The sequence below is a fragment of the Octopus bimaculoides genome, chromosome 19, assembly GCF_046866305.1.
Source record: "Octopus bimaculoides isolate indiv1 chromosome 19, ASM4686630v1, whole genome shotgun sequence".
NCBI classification, from domain to species: domain Eukaryota; kingdom Metazoa; phylum Mollusca; class Cephalopoda; order Octopoda; family Octopodidae; genus Octopus; species Octopus bimaculoides.
Window position 1 is genome coordinate 5,166,878 of NC_142946.1, and position 17,036 is coordinate 5,183,913.

A 17,036-nucleotide genomic window follows, 5' to 3' on the forward strand; every position below is an offset into this window, starting at 1 on the left:
ACAGAAATCTGTAGAACTGCTGCAATAAGTGAGTGAATCTGAGAGGGGAATACGTTGGGTAAAATCATAATTAAGGGTGTACTTAATCTTGTACTTTCTTTTACCCAAAGCCAGGAACATTTCGGCAACCCCTCATAAAATGATGATGATGATAATGATGATGATTTTGCTGATGATGATGACGATGACATACGGACGTGCACACATATATTTCCCTGGCATTGAATTATTATATCAGTTTATCAACGTTATCATTGATAACGATCACATCACATATTGTCGTTTAATTGAGTTCTTCTTAATCTGCAACATGTCCCTTCAGCTCATGTGACATAATTATGTGAATTTAATTCGGGGTTTATGTACACTTATCTTGGCACTGCCCCCACACATACACACACACACACTGTAAAATATATCTATTTACAAGCAAAGGGGATTGAGAAGACGGGGTGGGACTTATAAGTCACTGGGTGTTATGAAAGGCTAAGTTGACCTTGACACAGCATTGTTTGGTATTTAGTCATGCTTTTTGCTGTCTTTACCACTCTGCTGCTGTTCCTGCAACTGCTGCTGCTACTACTGCAACTACTGCTACTACTACTACTACTACTACTACTACTACTACTAATAATAATAATAATAATAATAATAATAATAATAATAATCCTTTCTACTAAAGGCACAAGGCCTGAAATTTTGGAGGGGGGCACTAGTCGATTGCATCAACCCCACTGTATCACTGGTACTTAATTTATTGACCCTGAAAGAATGAAGCACACATCTACTAACAACCAACATGCACCGTGGATTGTTCAAGTTCAAACGGCTGCTATTTGGACTCATCCATTTCTAACCGCAAAAGCTGCATCCAGTGGGAAAAGGAACTGGTAGTAAAATGTAGATTTGGTTTCAAATCCTGGCTTTGAACCTAGGAAGCTATTTGTTACAGTAAGTTTCCAATTACTTTTTTGAATTAACTCTGTCCCTGCTTGCATTTGGCATTTGGGTTGCTGAATAATGAGACAGAAATCAAAAAGGTCAAACAGAACTTACTTTTCTTTCTCCTGCAGGTGGATATATTGTTGAGGAGGGGGAACCATGGGAAAATGAGCCAAGGTCCACAATAAGTGAATAATTGAAAGCTTGGTAGATTGAATTTCAGAGAGGATTTTCATTACAAATATATATATATATATATATAAAATATTTAAAAAATGGAGAGTTTGAATACCTGAAAGCAGACACACACAGACACACACAGACACACAAATATATATATATATATATATATATATATATATATATATATATATATATATATAAATAGATAGATAGATAGATACATACATACATACATACATACATACATATATAGCATGATAGAGAAATATGTGCAGAAAAATTAATAACAAAAAAAAGAGAAACAGATAGACAAGCAGGCACACACACATACACATATGTGCACACATGCGCACACACACACACACATATATATAGATAGAGGTAGCATATAATATTTTGTAATATATAATCCCACTCTTATAAGCCAAAATGCTATGTTTGCATATGCACTGATGTATATTCATATACACATTTGCGCTTATCTGTTTGTTTGTATGTATGTGTCCATAGATGTGTGTGTGTGTGTGTGTGTGTTCGTGTATGCATATGTGTGTGTATGTTTACCTATGTCTTTTTGTTTAGTGCTGAACGCTTGACAAGAATACATAAATGCCTTTTGTTACAGCAAATACGTGAGCTTACATAATAACGGATATATTTTTGTCCCCCACCACATGCAAAATAACCTGCAAATAACATTGTTACATGAAGACATTTTCACAACAGATTCATATGCAAATACAAGCATGCATAGACTTGATCTCTGCACAACCCCATACAAAGCAACACATATAGATATGTGGGTACATAGACACATGTTCACCTTCTCTTCTTATTTTTACTTTTCCCTCTGGTTTCAAACTGTTTTAACTATTGTATGTAAATCATTGCCTTTTTATTTGATAATTGATTGCCCAACAATAGTTTCCAGAAGTTCAGTGAAATCAATGTTGCCATTCTAGATGTCGGCAAAGCTCTTGTCTCAACGTCTGGCTTCTGAATATTTTATCATAATTTCCTGTCTGCAGGTGGTTCCACCCATCTTTCATCCCTTGGAATGGTGAGCTCCCAAGCTCCCTATAGGATTGTGTCATCATGATATGTGACGACGGAAGTCTTTCTGACCAACTCTCAATCAACTCTGGGTATTTACCAGGGGGGGGGGGGGTTTAGTTTTGTTCCCCTAATCTCTTTCTGCCCCATTCAACAGGGCCCACTCTTGTGCAGATGATATGACCCTTGATTTCCTCCCTAACCTTCCTCAACCATCATCCACACTCAATCATTATCATCATCATCCTCCTCCTCCTCCTCCTCCTCCTCCTCCTCCTCATCATCATCATCATCATCATCATCATCATCGTCGTCGTTGTCATAAAAATCATCATCATCCATCATCATCATCATCATCACCATCGCCATCATCATCATCATCACCATCATCATCATCATCACCATCACCACCACCATCATCATCATCATCATCATCATCATCACCATCATCATCATCATCGTTTAATGTCTATTTTCCATGATGTTATGGATTGGACAGTTCGACATGAGCTGGCAAACCAGAGGGTTCTACCATGCCCACTAAATCTGCATTGATTCTATTAACAGGAACTTTGAGAGCATCCTCTGGCAATCTTGATTCTCGCGGTCATAGGATCGCGGTTTCGATTCCCAGACCGGGCGTTGTGAGCGTTTATTGAGCGAAAACACCTAAAAGCTCCACGAGGCTCCGGCAGGGGATGGTGGCGAACCTTGCTGTACTCTTTCATCACAACTTTCTCTCTCTCTCTTACTTCCTGTTTCTGTTGTGCCTGTAATTCAAAGGGTCAGCCTTGTCACACTGTGTCATGCTGAATATCCCCAAGAACTACGTTAAGGGTACACGTGTCTGTGGAGTGCTCAGCCACTTGCACGTTAATTTCACGAGCAGGCTGTTCCGTTGATCGGATCGACTGGAACCCTCGTCGTCGCAACCGACGGAGTGCCAACAACAACAACAACGAAAGTAAATATTACTGTCTTCTAAAAATTACGTCAACAGGACTTTAAAAGAAAGGTTTACTATAATTCCCTCGACACCGGTAATAGCAGTTGTGTCCCATTATTGCAACAGCTGATGATCGATTTCCAAGGAAGATGAATGTCTCAAAAGCGAAATATGTCGTTATTGGTGGAGGAATTGCTGGTGTGACTTGTGCTGAGACGGTAACACTAATACATAATTCTATGTGGGATCATTTGAAGCTTAGTGTAATTAACTTTATTAGTATCAGACAATTCGTTTTAATTTATTATCTTAGTATTGAAATATTGATGATAGAGTATATTTTACGGTAAAGGGATAAGGTCAGTGTCCTCTGGAACGACATTCCATGTCAGTTTAAACGACTGTCAACTAGCCGGCGAGGAAGTGATCGCGCTTCCTGCTAGAAATACCAGCCAAATCTATCTCAACGCTTCGCCGTCTTACATAAAAAAAAAAAGATGATACATCGGACAGTGTAGTCCAGGATTTACAAAAAAAGGAGATGATCAAATATCGACCGTCTTGGGTCTCAGATCAGCTCAACCAGAGGTAATTTGGGGCTAAGCATTTTGCCCGTGGTGCTAATGGTTCTGCCAGGTCACCTACCCTAAGCAGAGACGTATAATAACAAATAATTATCTTCTGCAAAGAGAATGTTTTGTAACTTTTGGTCGATTAAGATTGGAAGGATGATGACAGAATTAATGAAAGCAACTACATCAATACATCATCTTTTGCCAGATACTGTTTTTAGCCCCAGGTGGGCCCTAACTGAACATACCAAAGTCCTTTGATCATAGGTGACAACTGTCACCATCCCATCTATTTTTAGGAATGCTGTATCTTGGATTACATTATTCAATGTGTTTTATTTTTCTGTTTGAAGGCAGCAGGGTGTGATTTTTAGGTCAGACTTGACTGCTATATTTAGCAAGCTAATTAACTACACAGCTTGTATTTAGTCTATTATTTTTGGGTTCCAAATTTGTGTTCTAATTCCTCATCCAGATTGTCTTAAAAGCATTACTTTTATTCTAACCCATAGCAAACATTGAAAGTGTTTTGTACAGTCTAAACCAACCTTCAACTGCAAATTAAGAAAATTATATTTAATTATACAGTATATAATTATTACTATCCTGGTACAAAGTGTGCCAGCAAGCGCTGTCTTGGTCATAGACATAATAGAGTACCATTGACTGGATACAAAACTAATTAATTTTGCAGTTGGCAGTCGACCATCCTCCTGAACAAACCATCTTTGACTCAGAAATGTCAGAGATGAATGGCCTCAATTGGGAGAATAAAGAACTATGGACAGTTCTTTATTTTCTTTATTTTTCTTTAACATTTGTTTCCGTCATTGGATTGGGGCACAGCCTTGTAGGGGTTTGTCAAAGAAATCGATCCTGGTCCTTATTTTCAAGTTTGGTACTTATTCTAGTGGTCTGTTTTGCCAAACTGCTAAGTTACACGGATGTAAACAAACCAACACAGGTTGTCAAGCAATGGTGGCGACAAACCCACACACACATACGTACATAAATACACACATACATAATACATACACACATACATAGATACATACATACACACACATGCATGCAAGAATGCATACATATACATGCACCTTTGATAAGTTCTAGTGCACCTGAGCACTGTGCACCTGAGCACTGTGCACAATAATTAAGGTGGCAAGCTGCCAGAATCGTTAGCACGCCGAGCGAGATGCTTAGCAGTATTTCATCTGTCTTTATGTTCTGAGTTCAAAATCTGCTATGGTCAACTTTGCTTTCATCCTTTCGGGCTCGATAAATGAAGTACCAGTTGCGTACTGGGGTCGATGTAATCAATTTAACTCCTTCCCCCAAATTCGATGCCTTGTGCTTCCAGTAGAAGGGATTATACACAATTTCATTATTATTATTATTATTATTATTATTACTACTATGCATTCATACGTACATACACACATACACACGCACTCATACATAAATACATAAACACATACATACATATGTATGATGAGCTTCCATTAGTTTCCATCTACTACATCCACGTCCCAAATTCGATCTCATTGTGTGGCATCTTGGACAAACTTGAACAAACATCATTTTCTTACAGCCTTGTGAGTGAATTTTGGGCTGAAGGTAACAGTACAGAATCCTGTCTGGTGGTGGATTGTATCTCGAATTCAAAATGTACAACCCAGTCATACTGTCTTGCTGATTCTGGCTGAGAATTACATTAAGAATACATGTGTCTGTGGAATACTCAGTCACCAAGAATTAATTCAAAATAATGTGAATCAATAAGCATTACTTTTGATAATAATTTGAATGCTAAAGAGTTAAAGCATGAAGTTTGCCTCATAAGAATCATAGAATGAAACACACCCTCAGACAGATCGCTACCAAAAAGGTTGAATAAGATACCTTTCATTTCTTTATGATTGTAAAGAATGATTTTGAGATGTGGCTGCTATTTCTTGTCAAATAATTTTGAGCGGTTGTTCTTCGTGAAATGAAGCTGAAATTTTTTTGTTCTCACAAAGAGCATGTATGCATCAAACTCTAAACAGTTTATGGAATTTTCTACTTTCAGCTTTCATGGTTATGTCCAGAAGAAACTATAATTCTTTTGTCTGCATCGAGTCTGGTGAAAGCTGTTACAAATTTCAATCAGGTAAATTAATATTATTAATTTCAATCAGGTAAATTAATATTATTTTTTGTCTTCAGGTAGCAGAATCATTAGCATGTCAGGCAAAATGCTTAGCGCCATTTCATCTGTCTTCATGTTCTGAGTTCAAATTCTGCCGAGTTTAACTCAGCCTGTCGTCGTTTCAGAGTCAATAAAATAAGTACCAGTTGTACACTGGGGTTGATATAATCAACTTAACCTTGACCCCAAAATTGTGGGCCTTGTGCTAGAATTTGAAACCAATATTATATTTTGTCTTTTATTTTCTATCTTTCACTTTTTTCAGTCATTCGACTGTGGCCATGCTGGGGCACAGCCTCTAAGGGTTTTTAGTTGAACAAATTGACCTCAGCACTAATTTTATTAAAGTCTAGTACTCATTCTATCTCTTTTGTTGAACTGTTAAGTTATGAGGGATGTAAACAAACCATCACTGGTTGTGAAGTAGTGAAATTGTGGGTGTGTGACAAACACACACACACACATGGGCTTCCACACAGTTTCCATCTACCAAATTCAATCACAAGGTATTATTCAGCGATAATCCATTCAAAATTTGAAAACCTGATTTATGTTATTTCAGTTGATATTCCTGAATATCTTTTAATGAATTTAATATTCTTTTATTAAAACTGCAATAAAGGAATTCTGTAATATATTCTTTGCCATTGTCATCATATGATTGATGTTTGTATAGGAAAATTCATCAGACTCTTAGTAACATGGAATTTATGACAGCAAATATATTTTACATTTGATTCATTCTTCTAAAATGTTGCTAAATGTTTCATTTTTATTGTCATTCCTAACTGAGCCGACAAAATGTTGGTTTCACTACTTCAAAATGAGTTAAATCTTTCGTATCTTATTGTTGATGTGAAGCAGTGTTCAAAACCAAGATAGATAACTCTTGTCAGTCCAGTCCTCATAACTTTGAACAGGTACCATTCGTTAACAAACTGGTTTTCAAAATTAACAGGCTCCAACCCCACCACCAACCCCATCACAACAACAAACACCTTCAAAAAATACCAGTGACGTTTTTTTTTAGCTCTTTCCCCTTTATTAATGAAATAACAACCAGAGCCGGCCTTCTATAATTCTTCTTATTTTGCTTCTGTGTTGGACAACTTTAAAAATTTGGAAGTCCAGCTTAGTGGCATTTCTTCCAACTCTTTACATTCTGAGTTCAAATGCTGCCAAGGCCAACTTTGTCTTTCATTCTTTGTGATAGTAGAATTGAAAAAAGTGGCCAAAGTTGTCAGGAGTAGCATTGGTGAATTTCAGGAAACATGGAATTTTTGAAGAATTCAGTGTTCTGATCATTAGCATAGCTGGGAGGGGGGGGGGCAGTAGGGGCGGTCCGCCAGGTGGCACTTTTGGGTCTGCTGTAGGCAATATGTGTTTTTTGTGGGGTCCAGAGACTGTAAACAGAAGGGGTGCCCCAGGTGGCACACACTCTACCTACACTAGTGGTTCTGACAGTAGCCAACTAATGTAGACCGCTTATTCCATGTTTTGACAAAAGTGAATATGAAAATAAAAAAATGTTTCCAGAAGTTAATAATACCATTTTGTTTATCGTTTCAGATTTCAAAGACTCTAGAAGTCTTTGATGTGGAAGAAAAATCTTTTGCTGAAATCGAAACGGTCAATAAGAACATTGTGATATTACACAAAGAAGTCGTATCTTTGGATTCAGTGGAACAGGTACAGTTTCATAACAACATCCAGCTTAACATGTTATAAATGTATTTTTCAAAATATATTTTCATATTTTCAAATTCCCACTGGATCCTGGTAATTAAATGATGCTTTTCATGTTGCAACTGAGAACAGGACCAGTCCTAGGTTTGCTGGTGCCGTCGAAATTGCTGGCCTTGTGCGAAAATTTGAAATTATCATTTTTATTTATATTTCAAAAAATTACAGTTTTGAAATATTTTTGCATGGATTAAAATGTTGACAATGTATAAAAGTATATGTGTATATGTGCTTTTGTGTGTGTGCGTGCACATACATGCGTGCATGTGTTATTTTGGTAAGCAAGTTATTAAGTATTAAATATAAACTTAGATGCATAGGAATTATTTGGAAGTTCATATTGAACCACTTGATTTCAGATCATTTAAACAAAATATTCATATAAATACCCTTTTTTTCATATTTATTTAGAACATTAAAACCGCTGATGGAAGTGAGATTTCATATGAGAAACTGTGTATTTGTACAGGTGGTAAACCAAAGGTGAGTCACCATTTCACTTTTATGTTGCCAGTGTTTGGGTTAGTGAAGGTTGTGTCGCAGCAGAGAAGAGACCACGCCTGAGTGATTCATGTTTTGTCAATGTGATTGGGTTGATGGATACCTGGAGACAAGTATGTTACCTGCTTGCTGACAAATGAATGTGTGCATGTAAAAAATGCGACACATAAAAAGCACCATTCAAGTGTTAGGCTTCACAGATGCAATGTGGTTGATGCTGGTGCCATGCAACTGGCACCCATGTTGGTGGCATGTAAAAGCACCCATTACATTCTCGGAGTGGTTGACGTTAGGAAGGACATCCAGTCATAGAAACCATGCCAAATCAGACTGGAGTTTGGTGCAGCGCCGTCCAACCCATGCCAACATGAACAACGGGTATTAAATGATGAATGTTGAGAAGATATGTCAAGCTAAGTGAATCGTGGTTGTTGCTAATGATGGTGATATGTGAAAGGCACCGGTGCCAGTCCCACATAAAAGGTTCTCATGCCAGTGACATGTGAAAGACACCCAGTACGCTTTGTAAAGTGGTTGGCATTAGGAAGGGCATCCAGCTGTAAAAGCCGAACCAAAACAGATGGCTGGAGCCTGGCACAGCTCTCTGGCTTACCATTCTCAGTCAAACCGTCTAACCCATGCCAGCATGGCAAATACATATACGACGATGATGATGATGAGGAGGAGGAATGTCGAATGGTGTTTAGGCATCATCAGAATGTTGAAATTTGGTACAGTTAGTGTTGAGTAGAGGCTGGATGTAGTCAGAGTGCTGAGTGGAGTTTACTTGTAGCCAATATTGAGTGTAGTCAAGAGTATTGAGTCAAGTTTTCTTGTAATTAACAGATTTAAAAATTCTATTCGAGTTATTTGTTTGGCCCCCAATTTTACCACCCTTGCCTCATATGTAGGAGCAACCCTACTTCGTGATCTTTGTGACTAAATTAATATTCATTTTTCTGTATCTGTTTTCTGTAGGTAATTGTAGACAGTCCTTATGTTCTTGGAATCAGAGATACTGAAAGTGTTCAAGTGAGTAAAATAAAAATAAGTTTTAATCAAAGCCCGTCATATATATGTGTATATATATATGTGTGTGTCTGTGTTTGTCCCCCCAACATCGCTTGACAACCGATGCTGGTGTGTTTACGTCCCCATAACTTAGTGGTTTGACAAAAGAGACCGATAGAATAAGTACTAGGCTTACAAAGAATAAGTCCTGGGGTCGATTTGCTCGACTAAAGGCGGTGCTCCAGCATGGCCACAATCAAATGACTGAAACAAGTAAAAGAGTAAAAGAGAATGTTCAATCATAAAAATATAATAAGAGTCTTTAGACATCATATGGCTATGAAGGTACCCCTCACTCCGAGTTGGTGGGGGACTCTAATAGCCATAGGAATCAAAGAGGTCCATAGATAAAAAATGGACCTACTCGAGAGATACACACACACACACACAGACAAATAAAAATAAAAAAAGAAACACAAAATAAGCTCTGTAAATACAAGTCTCTTGTATTGAGTGTCTTTCTCATTCCATCTGACCATTTTTTTTGTTTTTTGTTTCATTTCAGACTTTTCAAGAAAAACTTTCTTCAGCTAGGAGGGTCATAATTATTGGAAATGGTGGAATAGCTACAGAAATGGTGTAAGTAATTATGGAATTCCTTATTCCTTTTCATTCTTTTGGAGTCAATAAAATAAGTACCAGTTGTAACCAACTTACCCCCTCCCCCCAAAATGCTGACCTTGCACCAAACTTTGAAACCATTATTAATATTATAATTACTTTAACCATTTCTGGTATAAGCTCTTATGCACTTTTTACTCCAAGACCTTCAGGTGCCATGTGAAATGGAACCAGTTCTGAGCAGTTCATTCTGAACATGGTTTTTTGTTTAGAATGACCTTTCCTGGAAGGGTAACCATTTATAGCCGTACTCCATTTGTACTTGGCTCTTAGCTCAAAGCTGGGACAATGGTTGAGTGATGCCAGGGTATGTTCAGAGACTGGTGGGCTGTATGCATTCTACCTTGGGCCTACTACTGCTCGGATATGCACTAAATTTTAGCCTGGGAGCCACAAGGTTCACAGTTAACACATGTGACCTTTAGATGGCACTGCAGGAGTCTTCATGCTAGAGACCTTAAACAACAGTGCAAAGCCCTAAAAATGGAGAAAGCTGCTATTGAAAACCCTATTCTTTTAGTAGCAAGTCTGTATACAAACCATGCTACAAACAGTGGGGCAAATCCCTACTGCAGGGGACAACATGAAAATGAAATCCCAAAGAAGGGAAGGTTAAATACGACTACGGAGTGTATTCTAATACTTTGCCCTGCAAAAATTATTGGGGAATTGCAAGATGTCTGGAGGCCTGAAACGGTTAGAGATGCTATTGGAGGGCTTATCTGAAGGTAACTTAAATAATGGTTTCTGATTTAGGTACAAAGCCAGCAATTTTGAGGGGAGCACTTAGTTGAAACCATTGACCCCAGTACTTCACTGGTACTTTGTTTTATTGAGCCCTCAAGGGACAAAAGACAAAGTTCATCTTGATGGTATTTGAACTCTTTTCCTATTGCTCAAACAATTCTACCAGCTCACCTCTTTGAAAGTGACCTAAGTAATATAAACAAATACTACAAATAATAATAATAATAATAATAATAATGATAATAACAACAATACATATTTGCAATTAATGTCATTTATTTTCCCTTTTGGTTTGGAATCAAATATCTTCTTCCACCTCTTTATTAGACTTATTAATCTGTGTGATTCTCTATTGATTTTTTTTAGATATGAGATTGAAGGGTGTTCAGTGATTTGGGCAATCAAAGACAAATCAATCAGCAGCACTTTTGTGGATGCTGGCGCAGGAGAATTCTTCTTGAAGAAACTAAACAAGAAAAAAGAACAAAAGAAACCAATTTTAAAGAGAATGAAATACAACATCAGTGGTGAATATGCAAATTTATTTTTTATTTCTTCTATATTTTACACATTTTTTTATATATTGGTTATTTGTTTTTGGATGCTAATTAATTTTATCCTTTGTTTTGTTTATTTTTATCACTAGCTTTGTTTTTGTTTTTGGCATAATTGGGTCGTTAAGAAGTTTGATTCCACTGTGATGATAACGACGATTATGGTGAAAATATTAGTCGAGGACAGCTGCATAAAGAAGTGCTGAGCTCTAATTGGGGAGGGTACCTGTGGAAGGGGTAGATCCAGGAAGACATGGGATGAAGTGGTGAGAAAGGATCTTCAGATGTTGGGTCTCACTGAAGAAATGACAAGAGACCAGGAGATGGTCCCTTTCCTGTAGTTGATAAGACACATCAAGCTAAGTAAAATTGCTGTCTTCCACACATGCAGACTTGTCCTTTCAGGTGCCAGTGCCACTTAAAATGCACCTGTGCCAGTGCCACTTAAAAACTCACCTGTGCTGGTGCCGCATAAATGCACCCTTGCTGGTGGCATGTAAAAAGCACCCAGCACACACTCTTAAGTGGTTGGCATTAGGAAAGACATCCAGCCATAGAAACCATGCTGCAACAGACGGTTGGGATCTGGACAGCTCCCTACTAGCCAGCTCCATGTCAAACCATCCAACCCATGCCAGCAAGAAGAGCAGACGTTAAACGATGATGATGATGATTTGGTGGTCGTCATTGTCATCATCATGACAGTGGCAGCAACAACTGGTTTATTTTGCTCTGTATTTAATATGTTCTCATCTTATTAACTGTTGATTTCATGCATATGTAATCTTCTAGTAATTAATCTGTGTTTCATTGTTGTTGTTTTTAAAATAATATTTAAGAAATAATGTTCCTAATGATTCTCATTAATGAAGTGCTCACTTGTGCTGTTTGTTTTCAGCTGCAGACAAAGCTTCAAAGTCTGTTTTGGGTGGAGCCTTAGGACCAGACTGGTCAAGCAATTTAGTCATGTCAGGAGTCCAAGCAGTAAGTTGGATTGTAATCATGATAATAATTCTTTTTTTGGTGTATATATATATATATATATATATATATATATATATATATATACATAAGTGGAGGTTGAAAAGTTCCTGGTTTTAGGTAAAAGAAAATACTGGAGGATCAGTTAATTATGATGTTATTCAACATATTCCCCTATCAGATTCACACACCATTTTATTTAAGCTGTGTAAAAGAACCCAGAAGGTTGGACCTCCAACCAGGCCTTTTGCAATATTCTTAATCCTTTCGTTACCAAACCCGACTGAAACTGCCTCTGGCTCTGTAGTACAAATGTCTTGTTTTCATAAGTTTTGAATTAAAATCTTCCACCAAACCTTAGTCACAATTTATGTTCCTAACACTAGCGTAATAATAACTAAGTTATTTTACTAAATTCTTTGTTATATTTAAAAATTAATTCAAAGAAACACAGAGCATCTCAAAATAAATACAGTAACGAAAGGGTTAAAGTCAGGAACTTTTCGGCACCCCTTTGTACATTCGATAGAGTAATCTGAATGCCAAAGGGTTAATGTTTAGAAATCCTTATTTTGTGATGCGTCCTGAATGTTTTTCATTGGATTGGTTCCCTTTACAGATCTCCCACAATGTCCATGTAGAATTTCAAGTAGAAGTGGAAAAAATTTTATCTTCTGATGAATTCAAAGAATCTGGAAAACAAGAGACTTGCTCTTCTTTTGAAGATAAAGACAATGTGACAACAAGTATGGAAAGTTTATACCTTGTGCTTACTTATAAACACACACACACACATACAAATATTTCTTCCCATGATGCTCTCTGATATCTTCTCATCTCTCAATCATTCCTCTCACTCTATCACCCGTCACTCTGTTCCCTCCTCTAATTATCTCACTCCAGCACTGTATCTTTTCCATTCCTCCTCACCCCCCTCTCACTCTCATCATTGTTTCCCTCTCCCCCCTTACTCTTCCTCCATCCCCAACCCGCTCTCACCTCTGTTCGAGATATTTCCTTGAAGGAATGGAGACATCATAGACCACTGATGACTCTTTGGGTCTTGTGGGACACAAGGCAACCTCTCTGCTGGCGTCATGATGAAATGCAGTCCTTTATGTTCTTCAAAATAGTTGATGTTGGGAAGGGCGTCCAGCCATAGAAACCACAATAAGGAAGGTTTTGAGTGAGATGTGGCCCTCTGGTTTCGTAGGCGAGCAGCAACCCTGAATAAAAACTAATTCAGATCATAACTCATCTAACCCATACCAGCATGGAAAGCTGACATAAAAATGATGATGATGATGATATATCCATATATCATCATCATCATCATCACGACCAGCTTTGTATTCAAGTACCATGTTCTTCACCTTGTTTTGCACTTATTTGCACTTGTATATATCTCACTACCTGGAATCACTTCCTTTGACATCCAAGTTCACTTTTTAACACCGTCCCTCTCCACTCATACTTCACATTGATTGTCCTTCTATGCTAACAGTTACCTCTCCCTCTCTCTTGAAACACTTCGCTTTCAACTCACCCCCTATTTTATGATAATTTATTTGTTAATTTTCAGCTGATTGGCCAATCTATGCGCTTCTAACAAATGGTAAAGTCTATGGCTGTGATTTTGTAGTGAGTGCTACAGGTGTGGTGCCAAACACAGAACTTCTTCTTCAGGGAAATTCTGTAAGTATTTTGTATAATATATTAATATATTAATACTCGTTTATATGTGTGTGTGTGGACACATATATATATATATATATATACATGAATATTTGTTTTTATGTCAGTTTTTCCATGCGAGCATGGGTTAGGTGAATATATTAATTGAAGCATTGTTTAACCTGTTTGTTAAGTAAGGGATCTCAAGTTTAACTCAGATTCTGAGCCTGACTCAAACCTTTCCTTCTGTTTTAGTTTGACCGTAGTGAAGATGGTGGAATTAAAGTCAATTCAAAGATGCTGACTTCAGTACCAAATGTTTTTGCTGCTGGAGATGTCTGTACTCCTTCTTGGAAACTTGCTGAACATTGGTTCCAGGTAAGTGAGAAAACGAATTGATATCTTCTGTATTGTAATTTCATGCTGCCATTGGTGTGGACTTGTTCAGCTTCAGTCGAATAAATACTTTCTTCTACATATTTTAAGTACTGAGCATGGTCATTGCCAGTGCCGCTGGACTGGCCCCCATACAGGTAGCACATAAAAACACCTTTTGAGCATGGTCATTGCCAGAACCACCTCACTGGCCCTCATGCTGGTGGCATGTAAAAGCACCCACTACACTCTTGGAGTGGTTGGTGTTAGGAAGGGCATCCAGCTGTAGAAACTTTGCCAGATCAGATTGGAGCCTGGTGTAGCCTTCTCTTGTATATATATATGTATATATACATGTATCTTTTTTTTTATTAGATGCGTCTTTGGACTCAAGCAAGGCAGATGGGGGCTTATGCTGCTAAATGCATGGTTGCCAGTGAAAACCAGGAAGATATAGAAATGGATTTTTGTTTTGAGTTGTTCTCACACGTCACTAAATTTTTCAATTCCAAGGTAAATATACTTCTTCTTCTTCTTGGAAATCTTTGTTAATGCTCACATTCTTTAATTCTTCAAAACTTTTTTTTGCTGCACTAAAATTATGGTCTTTCCATTCCCGTTTACTCCAGGTTATCCTGCTTGGCAAATTCAATGCCCAAGGACTTGGTAACAATTATGAACTTCTTCTAAGAGTAACAGAAGGTAGGTACCATAAGTGGCAGATCTGTTTGCCAGGTGTCTCTTACAGTCGAGGCTTAGATGTTTCACGTTCCCATTCGTTGGACAGTTTTGTTTAGATTCTAAACAAAACTCTCTGACGAATGGGAACGTGAAACTCTGAGTAACAGTTTTTGTGATATTTTTGCTTCTTTTTAATAAAGCATATTACTCTACCTCTGGTATTCGAGTACTATTTTTTCCACCTTGTTTCACATTTATGTGCTCACTCTGCTATATATATATATAAACATAAACAATATATTGACAATATTTTTTTTAATTTGCAGATGAGGAATATCTGAAAGTTGTGTTAAGTGACAACAGAATGCAAGGAGCAGTCCTCATTGGAGAGACCGATATGGAGGAAACGTTTGAAAATCTCATTCTTAACCAAATGGATCTCACCTGTTTTAAGGAAAATCTTTTAGAACCTGGAATTGACGTGGATGACTTTTTTGATTAAAGCTTTATTATTTTTATTATTATTTTTATTATTATTTTATTATTATTATTATTATTATTATTATTTTTATTATTATTTTTATTATTATTATTATTATTATTATTATTTTTATTATTATTTTTATTATTATTATTATTATTATTATTATTTTTATTATTATTTTTATTATTATTATTATTTTTATTATTATTTTTATTATTATTATTATTATTATTATTATTTTTATTATTATTTTTATTATTATTTTTATTATTATTTTTATTATTATTTTTATTATTATTATTATTATTATTATTATTATTTTTATTATTATTTTTATTATTATTATTATTATTATTATTATTTTTATTATTATTTTTATTATTATTTTTATTATTATTTTTATTATTATTTTTATTATTATTATTATTATTATTATTATTATTTTTATTATTATTTTTATTATTATTATTATTATTATTATTATTTTTATTATTATTTTTATTATTATTTTTATTATTATTTTTATTATTATTATTATTATTATTATTATTATTTTTATTATTATTTTTATTATTATTTTTATTATTATTATTATTATTATTATTATTTTTATTATTATTTTTATTATTATTATTATTATTATTTTTATTATTATTTTATTGCCAAGATGGCGGTAAGCTGGCAGAATTATTTGTTGGATAAAATGCTTAACAACATTTCGTCCATGTTTAAGTTCTGAGTTCAAATCCTACCGAGGTTTACTGTGCCTTTTATATCCTTTTGGGGTTGATAAAATAAGTACCAGTTGATCACTGGGGTTGATGTAATCAACTAACCCTGCTCCCCACTTGCAAAATTTCAGGCCTTGTTCCTATACTATAAAGGAATATTATTATCAGAGGTGTATACTCTGGGTGTGCTAGGTGTGTGCTGTACACCCATCGAAAATGGCAAATTCATTATAAATATTAACCTGAGTAATTAATTTAATTAGAAATCTTAATGGAAAACTTTTGTTATACCCCACCTGCTTGAAATTTGGTAGCATTTGGTATGGCATCACACCCAATGCAACAACCACCATACATCACTGATTGTTATTATTGTCAAGAAGGGGTCGATCTAATCGACTGGCCCCCTACCCCAAAATTTCGGGCCTTGTGCCTAGAGTAGAAAGGATTATTATTGTTGTCAAGATGGTGGTGAGCTGGCAGAATTGTTATCACGATGGGTGAAATGCTTAGCGGTATTTTGTCTGTCTTTATGTTCTGAGTTCAAATTCCACTGAGGTTGACTTTGCCTTTCATCTTTTTGGGGTTGATAAATTAAGTACCTGTTGCATACTGGGGTCAATATAATCAACTAGACCCCTTCCCCGAAATTTCAGGCCTTGTGCCTAGAGTAGGAGTTCAAATGTTGTTGAAGTCAATTTTGTCTTTCATCCTTTTAAAGTTGATAAAATGAAATACCAGTGAAATACTGGGGCGAATGGTATTGATTTGCTCCCTCCCCTCAAAATTGCTGGCATTGTGCCAAAATTAGAAAGAATTGTTGTTGTTAGAGCTGTGGAGTGGCAGAATCATTTGAGCATCAGAAAAAAAAATACTTTGCTGTATTTCTGCGGACTTTTTTCATTCTGAGTTCAAATCCTGTCAAGGTCAATTTTGCCTTTCATTCCTCCTGGGTTGATAAAATAAAGTACCAGTTAAATTAATGA

At 36.2% G+C, this 17,036-nt stretch overlaps 1 protein-coding gene across 2 annotated transcripts; it reads left to right on the forward strand.

Annotated features, from left to right (window-relative positions):
* Positions 1-3,192: 3,192 nt before the first annotated feature.
* Positions 3,193-15,353, forward strand: LOC106869433 (tRNA ligase complex-associated NAD(P)H dehydrogenase PYROXD1). 2 transcript variants are annotated; one of them, XM_014915177.3, is made up of 14 exons: positions 3,193-3,387; positions 5,768-5,848; positions 7,457-7,576; positions 8,042-8,113; positions 9,110-9,163; positions 9,708-9,781; positions 10,937-11,097; positions 12,023-12,108; positions 12,725-12,851; positions 13,688-13,800; positions 14,035-14,157; positions 14,530-14,667; positions 14,784-14,856; positions 15,162-15,353. In XM_014915177.3, exons 1-14 carry the CDS (start codon positions 3,274-3,276, stop codon positions 15,335-15,337), a joined length of 1,512 nt encoding a protein of 503 aa, XP_014770663.1. In that variant the 5' UTR covers positions 3,193-3,273; the 3' UTR covers positions 15,338-15,353. The 2 variants fall into 2 exon arrangements, with proteins under 2 accessions (XP_014770663.1, XP_014770664.1); XM_014915178.3 differs by having other exon boundaries at positions 3,194-3,342.
* Positions 15,354-17,036: the final 1,683 nt, after the last annotated feature.